Below are 14,882 nucleotides of genomic sequence, written 5' to 3'. Positions count from 1 at the left end.
ATGAATGTTCCCCCTTTATGTGTAATCGTGATATAATCCATGGACGGATAAAGGTAATAAGATTCTACAAACATTATTTTTTTTCTGTGGCGCTACAGCCCCAATTTGGGCCTAGGCCTACCTCCATAAAGCTCTCCGTTTCACTTCGGTTTACTAGATCTTACACCTTCGGTAGGACTCCTTGGGCGAGTGATCAGCTCGTCGCAAGGCCTCTACCTGTAGACAAACAGAAAAACGCACACAAACATCCATGCCCTGAGTGGGATTCGAACCCACGATCCCGGCTTCCGAGCGAGCGAAGACAGTGCATGCCTTAGACCGCTCGGCTACCGTGACCGGCTCTACAAATATTATAGCCGCTGTAAATTTCGCTCGAAAGTTAAATTAATAAAAGCCGTAAAAAGTTAAGGCCATCCCTTTAACATGCCGTGGAGGCCTATAGGGTTGTGAGACGTCGAAGCTCACACATTTTCTAGACGATCGACTCACAGATGGGGGTGAGGTTGTCAGCCTTACGCAATAGCCACCCTCTACTCCCAGGGAGATTCCTGGTACTCATTTCTGTTAGTGGCTGAGTCGACCCCTGAGCCATCGTGCGGCTGGAAGGATTAGGTTAACTGAAAAAATTCAATGACCTCATCGGGAATCGAACCCATGACCTTCCGGCTTGTAGCATAGTGCCTCAACCAACTAGACTACCGCGTCTAAAAACATGAAGGACAGTGGAGTTATATCTCCACGCATTCTTTATCTTGACAGAAGGTTGAGGTGGCTGGATAGCGTCAGAAATGGGCTCCCGCTACCCATGGGGCAGGAGGGTGGGTGGGACCCACAACCGGTGTTCACGGTGTGGGGAAGAGAAACATCTCAGTTCCAGCCGGAAATCGAACTCCGATCCTCCGGTCTTCCACCTTGTACGCTATTCACTGCACTGATTAAGTTATCCAGGCTCATCCAAATAAATAAATAAACATGGCGTCAGTTTTTATTCAAATTGTAAACATGATATACATACATCCCCAGTAAATAGTTATTCCGTTTAAAGTAGGGCAGTTTTATTAAAGTCGTATTTTATTGCATTAGGTCATCCGCTGGATTGCTTATTGTGGACAAAGTTTCATACGTTCCGTATGACAGAACCAGTTCTGCAAGAGTCTACATTACCGAAAGAGCTCAAATAAAATAAGAAGGGTCTAGAATTGATAGCTACTGCCATCTGAGTTGAAATCTTTACAGATGGTTCAAAATATTGAACAAGATTCTCACTGACCCTGACTATATATTTCAAGGTTAACGCCCTGTGAAACTATATCACGTGATATTTAATGACATTACTATTGTTACGTAGAAATGGTGACGGGAAGTTTGGGTTTCTCAGTTCCTGGTGCTCTCTGGCGACAAGTTCTGTGAATCTCTGCTGCTGGACCTGCTGTACAGAGGAAAACAAGACGCCGTGAGCGGCATACGTCATGTGGATACGTGAGTACGGTTTCTTTTACTCAGCTTCTAGCAGTGTCCGGCTTCAGGGCGTTGCATTAAACGTGTGATTTGTGTTTATATCTATCGACAGAAACAGATACAAGTAGTACAACTTAACGCGACCTTCGTGTTGCATTACTTTCAAACTTCTTTGTATGATAAGTCGAACTGTTAAACAAAATTACATCTTATTTTAGTTTCTGTCACTGATTTATTTAACAATGCTCTCAGTAGCTCGGGTTGTATGGTGTCGAATGAGAGGGTTATACGTGAATTCGAAAGGATATGACCTAATGTTAGATACAATCTTGGAATTTGCCAGGAGATACTGAGTAAAATGATGAAAGACGTAAGTAAGGTCAGTCGGTGTCATGGCCGAGACTCGAACCGGGCATCTGCCAAATAAAACTGGGGAGTGTTACCGCTGGAAGTAACTTGTTCGGTGTTATAGGTTTGTATGTGCGAGGTAAACAATTTGCATTAAGTGAATAGTTTCAAACCCCACTAAAGAAATTATCAGGATAGGGTCAAACAGAGGACACCTTTAAAATTCCATTTATGTGAATTCTTTACGGATAGAGTGTATATGTGGGCTGAATTACCTGTGAGTCACAAATCCGGCACGGATAAGTGATCATGTTACATCAAAGTTCCGTTTCTTTGAAAGAAGATTTCTCCAGTCGAATTATTAACAACTACGGAAAGAAGCTCCGGCATTGTGGACTAAATTAACGAATTAGTTAATTACAGCAGTGCTCGGGAACGAGTGTAACAAATCGAATGGGGGAGAAAATGATTGTATATACGATATGGGTGTGAAAGCCAGAAGGAAAGAGACCACTAGGAACATCAAGACGTAGATAGATGGATAATATTAAAATGGGTGTTAGAGAGATAGGATGGGATGGTATGGACTGGACTGATTTCGCTCAGAATATTGACTAGTGGAGGGCTTTTGTGAACACGGTAATGAACTTTCGGATTCCATAACATATTGGGAAATTCTGGAGTAGCTGCACAACTGGCAGCTTCTCAAGAAGGGCCGAGCTCCATGGAATGAGTTAGTGTAAAAGTCGATGAAATAAGAGCAGTTTAAATTCCGTTAACTGTCGCTACCATCCAGTACAGAATATTTTGTCTTCTCATGTGGTACCGCATGTCGTTCAGACCGACTCTGGGGCTCACCAAACCTCCTATCCAATGGGTACCGGGGTTCTTTTCCTAGGCGCAAAGCTACTGGAGCGTGAAGGTGGCCAGTCGCCTCAAACTAATGCCGAAGTCATGAGAATGTGGCCCTATACATCCACTCCTCCATGCGCCTTCATGACGTAGTGAATAATTAATTAAGCACAGGGACAACTTTACCTACTTCTTTACCACGTAGTACCTAAAAACGTAAGAACTGGAGTATAGAGAATCATAATGTTATCTGTTCTTGTGTACGGGTATGAAACTTGATCTGTCACATTAAGAAAAGAACATAGATCAAGGGCATATCAGAACAGAGTGGCTAGGAATCGTATTTGGGCGTAGAAGAGAAGACGTAACAGGGGGCTGCAGAGAGTTCATAATGAGGAACTGTAGCAGTTCACATCAGGGGACGGTTAAATTATTTCTTTTTGTATGACCAGGGTTCTGTGAAACTCATTACTGTCGGCTCACTGTTGGATATTTCCTTTTGGATATGTAGGAGGTGGCGTGGGACAAGCTTGAAGCCAGCTGCACGCCAGTAACTCGGTCAAGTTAATGCGTAACACGAGACAGGGTTCTTTAGAAACTCTAAAATTTGAATGGTATGGTAGTCGTATAAGGGTGTTCCTGGATACATGCTACCCCAAATTGCAGTCTGACAGATATGTAGCAGGTGGCTGAGTTCACCCCCTAAACTCTAGCCGATAGGTATTTTTTAAAATTGTAGGAGACAGATTAAGCAGCCTCCCGGCTTGCCCGGTCTAGCCAGTCAAAATCTGAAATAGGACGTCCTTCACCTGAATTTTGAGTAACCAGGGCAAATGCCTAACTTCATAGACGTTGGCTGGGACTGCGAAAATCACACTCACTGGGGATACACATGCTTGGTACACCTCCGATCGCCCGTTTTTTTTTGTTTCTCTCAAATTATTGTGCCTTTGTCATCAGTAACAGGGCCGAAATTCAGTGACGAATTAAGTTAACTACTACTGTGCACTTATTCCATTATTAGTGCCATAAAAATATATACCTTGAGAACTGCCATTCGATGTTGTTTGTATGCTACTGGTTCTACACCTGAGTGTCCCCTTAATCATCACAGTCACGGCCAGTTAACACGACCTGAGAGGAATCAGATTTCATTAACAGAGCCAGGACATTACAAGAGTGACTACAGAGGGAAATTAGCGCAACGCACAGCTGAACAAAGAAATAGAAATTGGAAAATCGGGGAACGAACGCAGGTTTGAATTGTTAAGTTCCGCGGTAAATAAGCTGAAAGTCGAAGGAAATCCCATTCCTTGTGTTTCGGAAGTAACACAAATCATGGAAGTAACTGACGCCGTTCATGTCTCTTCCACTCCGCCGCCCTCTGCTAATCCGGATAATCTGGCTAGAACAGGGAATGTGTCTTGCAGTTGTGATTTGAATTCGTGTAATGTGTGTGTAAATGGAGGGGCGATCTTATGAGGATGCCACTGTGCTTGTACGCCGCCACTCAACTAACAGTTATTTGAATTACGCCGACTTACCTTTGCCCCAGTTTGAAGATAACTCGATAGTTTGTGGCAGCGGGATTGAGGACTTATGTAAAGAAGAAGCGGCCGTTCTTAAGGAAGTTGAAGTAGGAAGAATAGAGAGTTGCCTGCTCCAGCCCATCTCCATCCAAACATCAGAACCCGACCTCCCTGACTCACGCTCGGTAAAGGAGGCAAACTTTTCCGCTCTGATCGAAACGAATGACAATGTAAATGAGTCAAAAAAGGAATGCGTGGATAATATATTGAGCAGTTATATGAAATGTTTCAAAGCCAAACCTGGCAGATGTCACAATTTTGCGTATAGATTTCAGGTTGACGAAGATAAAATTGTAGTTGGGTATTCTCTCCCTATCGCCTTCGCTGTTCGCCCCGCCATTACGGACCAGATTAGACCGATGCTACAGGACATTCTAGAAATTAGTATTTCACCACTACTTAACCTTTTGATATTAATTTTTAAGGAAAGCAAGAAAACTAGGATTTGTGCGGACGCTAGGTAGGTGAATCAGTATACAGTCCGATAGAGAGCGCACCACACCCTTAACAAGAATTACTGCAGAAGTTTGAAGGCTCGCAGTTTATGACCACGTTAGAGTTAGCCTCTGCGTATTTGCAATCAGGAATCAGATTTCTCTACCAGAGCTGGGCCATTACAAGAACGGCCACGTGTACATCTCACAAAATATTATTAGAAAGATTATATAAGAGAGTGTGACAGGTAGCACATGAATACCCTTGGAAGAGAAGGAAAGTTCACATAAATTTTAGTATGGAAATTTAAAGGGGTGAACCCACTAGGAAGACCCAAGTGTAGATAGGAGAACAATATTAAAATGGATCTTAAAGAAATAGAGTGAACCGTATTTATCTGCCTCAGGAGAAGAAAGAGTGGCAGGCTCTTATGAACATGGTAATGAGCTACCAGATTTCCTAAAATGCTAAGAATTTCTTGAGTAGGTAAGTAACTTTCTTAAGAAAGACTATTAATCGCAACTGAGCTTTCTATATGCATATGAAATCGCAGAGTTTCACATCCTTCAGATATAAGAGTCGGTAAATTTCACATAAGAGGCGACAAAACTGGCCCCCCAGAACAGGTTAGTTGATCAGTGGGCGCCAAGGGGCGACCCGGTTCCCGCTATCACCTGCGGTGCCTGTGTATAGTAGCATCTCGCTGCCAGGACGTGCACAAGTTTTTCTTTCCTGTCGCAAGAAAGTAATCGTGTATAACCGGACAGATTCGTCTGTCTTGGTATCTTTATATCTATCTACCTATAGCTCTACAGTCCTTCTGTTGGACCTTCGCCGTTTCTTCAGTTTATTAATCGGCGGGACTCCCTTGAAGGGGGATCAGCATGTCGCAAGGCCGCTGCCTACACACAGAAAACACAAACACGGAATAAACACACACAGACATTCATGCCTTGGGTTGGATTCGAACCCATGATCCCAGCGTCCGATGTGAGCGAAGACAGTTGATGCCCTAAACCGCGCACCTCTGATGGGCAAAAATTCCACTGTTTTGGCGTGGGATTAAACTCCAGCCCTCTGGCATACCAGCCAACTGCTCTGCCACTGGCCTAATTCTTGTCATATCTTAGTATTTACTTGCGTTGAAATGAATGTCTTTCTTAGCCTCTTTCCTTGAGGAAAGAACTCAAGGTGACGAGATCACTATGTTCTCTGTACGTGGGTCTCCATTTTCAAATTTTGAGACAGTTAACTGATTTTTTGATACTTTGTATGAACCTTATTCTATTACAGGCCATCCAAAACTCTGACTTATTAATTTCCTGTAGTGAGTGACAACAGAGTAGAGGACGCGAAACTCGTGACACGGGAAAGACATTGAGCGTCACTTCTTGTAAAAAAGAAAAGTAACAGGCCGTGGAGCTCCATAGCTCCCACATTTTGTAGACAGTTCGCTCACAGATGGNTCACTTCTTGTAAAAAAGAAAAGTAACAGGCCGTGGAGCTCCATAGGGTTGTAAGACGTCGAGGCTCCCACATTTTGTAGACAATTGGCTCACAGATGACAGTGAGGTTGTCAGCCTTAAGCTCCGACCTGGCGCCATTTACCCCCAGGAATACTGTTGGTACTCATTTCTGTTAGGGGTTGAGTCGATCCCAGGGCGCTAGAAGTTTTATGTAGAATCCCGAAATTCTGTAGAGAAATAAAAAAAAAAGCAAGTTTTATTAAGGTAATGTTTTCTGTATGACAACGATCCTGATAGAATATGTTTGCTTTATATTCCATTCCGGTAACCAATAAACTGTTGGAGCTAGTCACGTGAAATTTCTGTACATACGTACACCATTTTCATTATGGCGTCCATAAGGGCCCACAACTGGTCTCTATCCCGAGGCAAACTAATTCAGTTCACATTGTCATAATGTCTTACTTTAAGATCTGTTTTAGTATTAACCTCTCATTCACGTCTTCGTCTCCCAAGTGGTCTCTTCCATTTAGGCTTCCATGAAAGAAAAAAGTATACATTTACCGTCCCTCATATGCGTACTACATGTCCTCGTCAATGTCATCCCATTTGATAATTCTAATTCAATTTTGTTGAATAGTAAAATTTGTGAAGCTCCTAGTTAAGCAGTTTTCTCCATCCATCTACTACCTTTTCTTCTCAGCACCCTGTTCTCAGACACTCAATATATGAGACGTGTGAACTAGTGAGGTTCTCACTACAGTGACTGTAATGAATACTGCCTTTAAGAATACACGCCATGCAGTTTGACAACAGTTCCTAACTTCTCGGATGAATCTGATGTTCCTAACTCTTCTTTCTGGAAGATGGAGGTAGCAATTCATCCGAAATGATGGTATGTATGTATGTATGTATGTATTATGAGAGGGGGTGGGTTTCCCCATGCACTTAGACCAGTTATTGATCCATTGTGCTTCCCCCTTTTTAATTTCTACTGTCGCCATACCCTACCGGTAACGGTGCGTGCCATCAGCCCCCGTAGAGCCAACGAGGTCGGCCCCCGGTACCTTGATGCTTCCCCCATCCACCAGAGGCATTGGAGACTACTTGGGCGGGAAAGGGCCTGTAATTTAGCTCAGAGGTCTCCTAGAGACATGAGGTTCTTTTACGTGCCGTAAATCTACGACACGGAACACACGGCTTAAAGTCCCTCCCTGAATTTTTCCACCCTTAAAAATTCCACGACCTCCGCCGGGTTTGAACCCGCGTACCTTGAGTCATGAGGTGGGAACGTTACCCCTAGACTACGGAGGCCGCTGAAATGATGGTAACTATCAGAAGAATGCACAGCATCACATCCCGAATGGCAGTAATTTCTTGTCTACAAGTTCTTGCCTTAATGCGAGGGACCGCATTTTACATCCATACGTAACAACAGGAACAATTATAGTTCCATACATTTCAGTCTCTGAAGTAGTAGATGGCAGACGGAAAGACACACTGACCTACGGAAAAATAAAACTTAAAAAAAAAAGTACATTGATCTGGAGTAATGAGCAGTTCTTGGGTTCCCTGCCTTTCTGAAAATGTATGGATCCACGAGTTTAGTGTTCCTCAAACAGTGGGATGCGTTCCAATAACAGCACTTGATTGTCAGCAAGTTGGTGCATGAAATATTGAAAACAAAACCTTCCATTAATGATTAACATAATATTAAAATATCTGTAATTATAAAAATATACTTCTTGAGGGAAGAAAGATAAGCAACGGTGGGACTACGAACTGTTTTCACAAAAATTGCTCGGTGAAACGCGAGATACAAAACAAGAGAATCGTTGAATTATGCCTGGGTTATCTGCATGATTTAACTTGCCCGTCCTCCCTCACGTGGACCTGGCAAGATACTCATAAGTTTCAAGTTCTGTGATAACATGCGTGAAGCTTATGGCACAGGCTGCAACTTTCAGGAAGCTTTCACAGAATGAATTCAGAAGCGGTAACAATCTGAAGACAGCTTGTAGCCTGCCTTGTCGTAGCCGGACAGAAATAAAGTCACGAATAGTCTTTAATATTCGAGGGAATTCCAGTCTTTTAATATTCAAGGCAACCAGCATCGTGACGTATATATGACGTCAGAACACTACAACCACATTTTTTTTTGTAAACAATAGCATGGCGGTCATGAAGGGAAGGTTTGCTCTATCGATACAGTTCAGATTCAGTCTATTCCGGTGGTAACGGTCTTCATGGGACGACTGGTCGTGGGTCTGAGGCAAAGTGGGGTCGTATGTTCTAGTGACATGCATAAGTGTGTGACATATTTCATTACCGCTAATCACCTTGCCCATCGCGACTTTTAACTAGCTTCCTGTTGCAGTTTCCACACACGCCCGCAAATATACGTTGACAATAAAATCTTTGGTTGGGGGTTATTCCTGGAATAAGCAACACACACGAAACAGTAAAAGCAATAAGAGAGAGAGAGAGAGAGAGAGAAGCTGACAACTCACTGAGCTATTATAGACACTGCATGCTATTTAACGATATAACGGCACCGTAACAACTGCTTGAGTTACTTGGTATAGAATCAGATGACTTACAGTGAAATGAAATTCTGTATTACACAAGTAGTTTATTTGGCCTATTGTACCAGCCCCGGATGTTGGATGATGATGAAGTATTTGATGAAATGAGAATTGGTAGGGGAAACCGAAATACTCGAGGAAAACGTGCCTCAGTGCCACTTTGTACACCAAAAATCTCACATTACCTGACCTTGAACTCGAGCAGCCGGCGAATAACCGCCTGAGCAATGGCAAGGTCCTTGAAGTAAGGTAAACTAAATAACTGATTCCATGAGCAGAGTAATTCTTGTGAAACTGTTGCTTGTTCGCGTGTTCCAGAATCTCCTCGCATTTTACGAAAATCGAAGGTTCACTGCCGCATTCATAGCAGCCTTCCACTGGGCCCTATCCTGAGCCAAATGAATCCACTTCACAAACTCGCACTTTATTTCTTTAAGATCCATTTTAATATTATCCTTCCATCTATGTTTGGTAGTTCTAGTGGTCTCTTTGTTCTTCAAGTTTGTTCACCATAAATTTGTGACTACTTCTCTTCCATGCGTACTATGTTTCCTACGCGTCTCGTCCTCCTTGACATGATCATTCTACTGTCTGGAACCAAAATGTCGGTGGGCGAGCAAAGTGGGGAAGGCGTACAATTTGCCATGTGCTCGTAGAGCGACGGGGGAGGGCCGAGCCCATTGACATGTCTAGTCCGACAGTATCACTCGTAATATTTGAATAGGAGTACAATGTATGAGGTTCTTGATTATGCAGTTTACCTTGTGTTTCATTAATTAAGGATCACGCCATGAAAACATACTGGTGAGTGGAGGTATATCTCCTTCATTCTTGACCGGTTAAATTCACACACAGGACACTTTGCCCTCGGGACAAGAGTCCCCTGTACCCATTGGATATACTTTATTTGTTACTCTTGTTCCCAAATATTTGAACTTTTCCATATTTTCAAAAGATTCTTCAGCTATTTTTAAAACAAGAGTTCGCTCTCCGTTATCGTATTTTCAAGACATAAACATATATTTCCTTTTTAGTGTTTAGTTCTAGAACCATTTCCTTACTAGCATATAATGCAGCGGAACTTCTATATTTATCTTCATTGCATTTATTTGAACCATTAAATTTAACATCGTCAGCTTAGAGCTGAAGCTGGTGTGTCCTATTGTACCGTTTTCGTTTTCTTGGACTTTCTTGATGACGAAATTAAAGAGGAATGGGGACAAAGCATTTCCTTTTTCTACACCATTGTGAACTGTATATGTATCAGTCGTCTGAAACAAGCTACGTATTAACCGAGACTATGAATACTTAATTTGTGTCAATGTTTATTTAATGATTAATGCTGTTTTGGGAAATAATCACTGTTTATTCTGAAAATCCTAAGAAGTCCAAAAATAAATTAAATTTTTATGTACGTAGGAGAGTCAGCAAATAGGTCACAAATGGATATAAAACGTAAAACGTCTGATATTCGAACATGGGGAAAACAGTTACTTCTGGACATATCCTCCACCACACTGGATACACTTGTCCCATCACGTTACCAGTGTCTCAGCCACTTCCGCACCTCCGTTTCAAACTCTTCGTCATCAGCGAAACGTTTGCCAGCCAGCTGTGAACCGTTTTACGCGCCAAACACTTCCCACTTTAAACAGGAAACATTTCTTTATGAACATCCTTTGCATTGAGCCATTTTGCCCACAGAAAACACAACAGAACACTGCTCTTCAGCAGTATACTCCTCAAGCATGGTCGCCATTTTAACTACTGAAACCAGTCTCTGAACATGCGCACGCGCGTCTGCTACTTAGACTGTCATGAAGCTGGACTGTGCTGCTACCTAGTGATACGTATAGAAGATCTATTTGGTCCATTACAGATGTTTTACTTCAATTTGTGACCTAGTTACTGACTCTCCCTCGCATGTGTATTAAGCAGTATGTTTTAAAGAGTTAAATAAGCATGAAATGATATGTACAGGTACGTGGGTGGTGCCCGTTGTGGTGCTCTGTCCCTGGATGTTGGCGCCGACGGCAGGTATCGACAGCACCGCAAGTCAAGAGATAGCCGACGCCTCAACATCGTTCTCACTAGAGTTACTGAANGTTGATGCTGTCGGGTGTAGGGGTGACTATTGATGGGGTTTTGGTTTGTATTTTATATTTATTAATCTCGCGGTCGCTGCATAGTAACGGCTCTACACGCCACAGTATGTATCATGGCATCTGAGCCCATCTCAGCGGTGTGCTTCATAAATCCCTTCCATCAATCTGTCTAAGTTGCTAGGCAACGGCTCGGTAAAACGTTACCGTGGCAACGAATACACACGCAACAATGGAAGAATTACTGGGCGCGTCTTTTATAAGTATTTGTGATCCGATTTTTATCAGAAGAGAGTCTGTGGCTTTGTCTTTAATGCTGAATTGTTACCCAACCAAGTTGCACTGCGTTATTCACATGCAGCCCCCCCCCCAATGGTAACATCGAAATTTCGCCCTAATGTAGCCCTTCCAACGTGATATAAAAATGAATTCTGATCATACGCAATAAAACCCCGGCTCAGCCTCTTTCTTTCAGGCTTCATATCTTTTCGCTCCCTGAAGCTTCACCCTCTTTCATCTCAAATATACCCCTACCAGAAGGCCGAGCGGGTACTGCCTGGGAACCTTCAAAACCGGAGATTAAAACAAAATATTTGTTGCCCACTCAGAAGTATAGTTTCTCTCATTTCCCATTTTCTGTCCTCTCTCTTTGTGTATCCCCTGTCGTTGCCAGGCAGCGGTTCGGTAAACACGTTCCCGGAGCAACGAGGCGTCGTTTTCTACGCTGTCCGCGTCGTATTAAAGGAAAGTAGGCCATTAGTTTTCCCAAAACTATTTTTTCTTCCATGTTCCATAGTGAAAAATTTTCGGTGGTGTCCGTATTGCGAACGGGTGCATCTACCCTATTTAGGAAAGAAATTCATCATGAAGAAATTCCCTTACATGCACCATAAACACATACACTTTTTAGTTGCTCTGTTTATCGTTTATGTAACTAGAATTTCAGTAGCTCACAGTAAACAGTGTAGAATGGTAGGGTAATGATAGACGAATTAAAAAGGATTTAGAAGGAAGGTACTACAATCTCGTCAAATGCCTGGAGGGTCTGAGGAAATTCACGAAAAGGCTGTCAAGATAGCTGGTATCCCCGCCGAGATTCGAACCGAAAGCCTCACGAATATGAGAGCACAGCGTTACCGACACGGCACCCCTCCTGTGTATGCGGTAACGCATGTATGGGTTCCATAAGAAGTGGGGAGTGTCAGAGAGTATTACATCACGGGCTCCTCGAATGGGATGCCGAGTAGTTTCGTAGATAAATCAACTAACTCCATAGAGCTGAGCACTTCTTGAGAAGCCGCCAGTTGTGCAGCTAATCAATAATTTCCCGACATTTTATGGAATCTGAAGATTCATTACCGTGATCACAAGAGCCCTCCACTGGTCTCTATCCTGAGCCAGACAAATCAAGTTCATACCATCTCATCCTATCTCTCCAAGATCCATTTTAATATTATCCACCCACTTATGTCTTGGTCTTCCCAGTGGTCTCTTTCTGTCTGGCATATCCTATATGCATGTCTCTTCTTTATGCGTGCTACATGCCCCCCATCGCATACATTTGGACTGATCATTCTAATTATACAAGGCAAAGATTACAAATTATGAAGCTCATTAAGCAATTTTCTGGACAGATAAGATAAAAAGATAGAAATCTCTTTAAACACACGGATTTTTTTTTGTGTAAGGTTGCCTGTTGAATCAGAATATTCCAAACTATAATTCTGTATATCGGCATCCTGTTGCAATTGTTGCATTAATGACGGACTGTGATATACATACATGTTCCAACCTATAATTTTGCCTGTGATTCTGTATGGGCGTAAAACTTGTTCTCTAACATTAAGGGAGGAACATAGACTGAGTGTGTTTGAGAACAGGGTGCTGAGGAGAATGTTTGAACCGAAGAGAGATGAAGTGACAGGAGGTTGGAGAAAACTGAACTCTTCTTCAAGTGTAATTAGAATGATCATGTCAAGGAGGATTAGATAGGCAGGACATATAGCATGAATGGAGAGAAGAGGAATGCGTATAGGATATTAGTGGGAAAGCCAAAAGCCAGACTATATAGACAAAGACATAGTTGGGTGGTTAATCATAAAATGGATCTTAGAGAGATAGGATGTGGTGGTGTTCACTGGCTTGAGCTGGCTTAGGATATGGACCAGTGGAGTGCTCTTGTGAACACAGTAATGAACCTTCTGGTTCCGTGAAATGTTTGGAAATCATTGAGTAGTTGCACAACTGACGACTTCTCAAGAAGGGCTCAGCTCCATGAAGTTAGTTAAGTCTGCCTGTTGAATGCATGACCCCCCCCTTTCCCAAAGATGCTTTTGACATCCAATACCATTTAATGAATAACAGTTTTATTAAAATTATTTTTGATTTATACAGACAACTGTGAAGTCTACAGTTACAGTTGTTCCAAATGTTGAGCAGGCGCTGGTGCACAGTAAGCCAGGTAACGTGTTGGTGTCTCCTGTGAGTGTGTCCATTCTACTGGCCATGCTGCAGCAAGGGTCCCTGGCACGATCCAGAGACCAGCTAAGTTCAGTGCTACACGTACCACCTGACCGCGCGCGAGAGGGCTATGGGCACATCGTCAGGAGCCTCAAGGTAACTACCCCACCTTGTAATGGAACATCAAAGTAATACACTTCTGAGCATCCCGTCTCATAAGGGTCATATACGTCATCATAAGACTCAGAATAAATTACTCCTATACCATGGCTCTTGCCAATGGATTTACAAAGAAATGATGTTTCGTTAATTCAGAATTGTGACTTGGCTATGGGCTGGATGATGGGAGAATCAGGTTTCAATTACTGGCAGAGGCAAGAGGTTTTCTCTTCACATTTCAGATGTGATCTAGGGCCCATCCAACCTAACAAGTGGGTGCTGGAGGCCTTATTCCACGGGTAAAAAGGCCAGAGCACGAAGGCTGACTACTCCCCTCAATCTGGTGCCGAGGTTATCACTGGGTGGTGCTTAATTAAACAGAGTGACAATTTTCTTTTATCAACGTCATCATAGACCATCAAGGTAAATGACAAAATTAGCACATAATGAGAGCTTGAAGGTAATTATGCATATGTAATGGACATGTCATAACACAACCTCAAAGGAAGGATATTTTGAACGCCTCCTCCTCAAAGCTCATTAGGATGACAATATCAGGGAGGGCGAGATGAAGAATGCATACACAATTTTAGTCAGAAAACCTTAAGGCATAGATCAATTTGGGGATCCAGATGTAACTGTGAGAACAATATCAAGAAGTACTTAAAGAAATAAGGTGAAGGGTGCTGACTGGATTCATCTAGCTCAGGGTAGGGAAGAGTGGTGGGCTCTTGTGAACACTGTAATGAACTTTCAGGATTCTTGGCCAGCCTGATTGCCTATTTGGTTCTTAAGAATGATCAATTTGCATGGAGTTTGTTAGTCAGTTAGTGTGTCATCATGGACCATCGAGGTGTTAATTTTTTTCCCTTTGCTTAATCAATTAAGCACTATGCCACAAAGACATATGGGGAAGTGGAGGTATAGCTCAAACTTTCTTAACCTCATCACTTGATGGAGGTGATTGGTCAGCTTCATGCCTCTGCTACCTTAGCCATTGAGGAAACAGCCCTGAATACCAACTAGATAGGAGGCTGGATGGGCCACAGAGCCAGTTCGGATGATATGAAGAACAGATAAACCTCTTGGCCCTGCAGGGAACCGAATTCCGCTTCTCCAGCCCATAGCCTGGTTACCATACCAGCTGAGCTATCTTTGGTAAATAATACTAAGAACCGAAATTAAATTTATGGCTATTTATTAGTACTTAATAATGATATCTAAGTGGCTCAACTGAGATCAGTCAAGGCAGTTAACTGGTGGGTATTATCGGTCTTTCTGATTGAGATCAATCTGGAATGAGAGTAAAAAAGTACTAAACGCTGGAAGGTCATGGGTTTGATTCCCGATGACATCACTGTATTTCTCTATTGACCTAATCCTCCCAGGTGCACTATGGCCCTGGGGTTCACTTAACCTCTAACAAAA

General features: G+C 42.7%; 1 protein-coding gene across 2 annotated transcripts in view; it reads left to right on the top strand.

The window, feature by feature from the left end:
• The first annotated feature begins 1,347 nt into the window (after positions 1-1,347).
• Positions 1,348-14,882, top strand: part of LOC111868034 (leukocyte elastase inhibitor) — a 28,115-nt gene continuing 14,580 nt past the window's right edge. Inside the window, exons 1-3 of one of the 2 annotated variants that reach the window (XM_023858376.2) lie at positions 1,348-1,479; positions 10,714-10,838; positions 13,275-13,451. In XM_023858376.2, coding sequence (XP_023714144.1) covers positions 1,470-1,479; positions 10,714-10,838; positions 13,275-13,451 — 312 coding nt within the window. In that variant the 5' untranslated portion in view covers positions 1,348-1,469. Of the gene's footprint in view, positions 1,480-1,537; positions 1,931-10,713; positions 10,839-13,274; positions 13,452-14,882 lie in introns of those variants that run through there. The other variant, XM_023858378.2, reaches the window with a different exon arrangement.

Source organism: Cryptotermes secundus, unplaced genomic scaffold (genome assembly GCF_002891405.2).
Source record: "Cryptotermes secundus unplaced genomic scaffold, Csec_1.0 scaffold635, whole genome shotgun sequence".
In the NCBI taxonomy this organism is placed as follows: Eukaryota; Metazoa; Arthropoda; class Insecta; order Blattodea; family Kalotermitidae; genus Cryptotermes; species Cryptotermes secundus.
The sequence above is the reverse complement of the archived record's forward strand: the minus strand, read 5'-3'. Positions and strand labels throughout refer to the sequence as shown.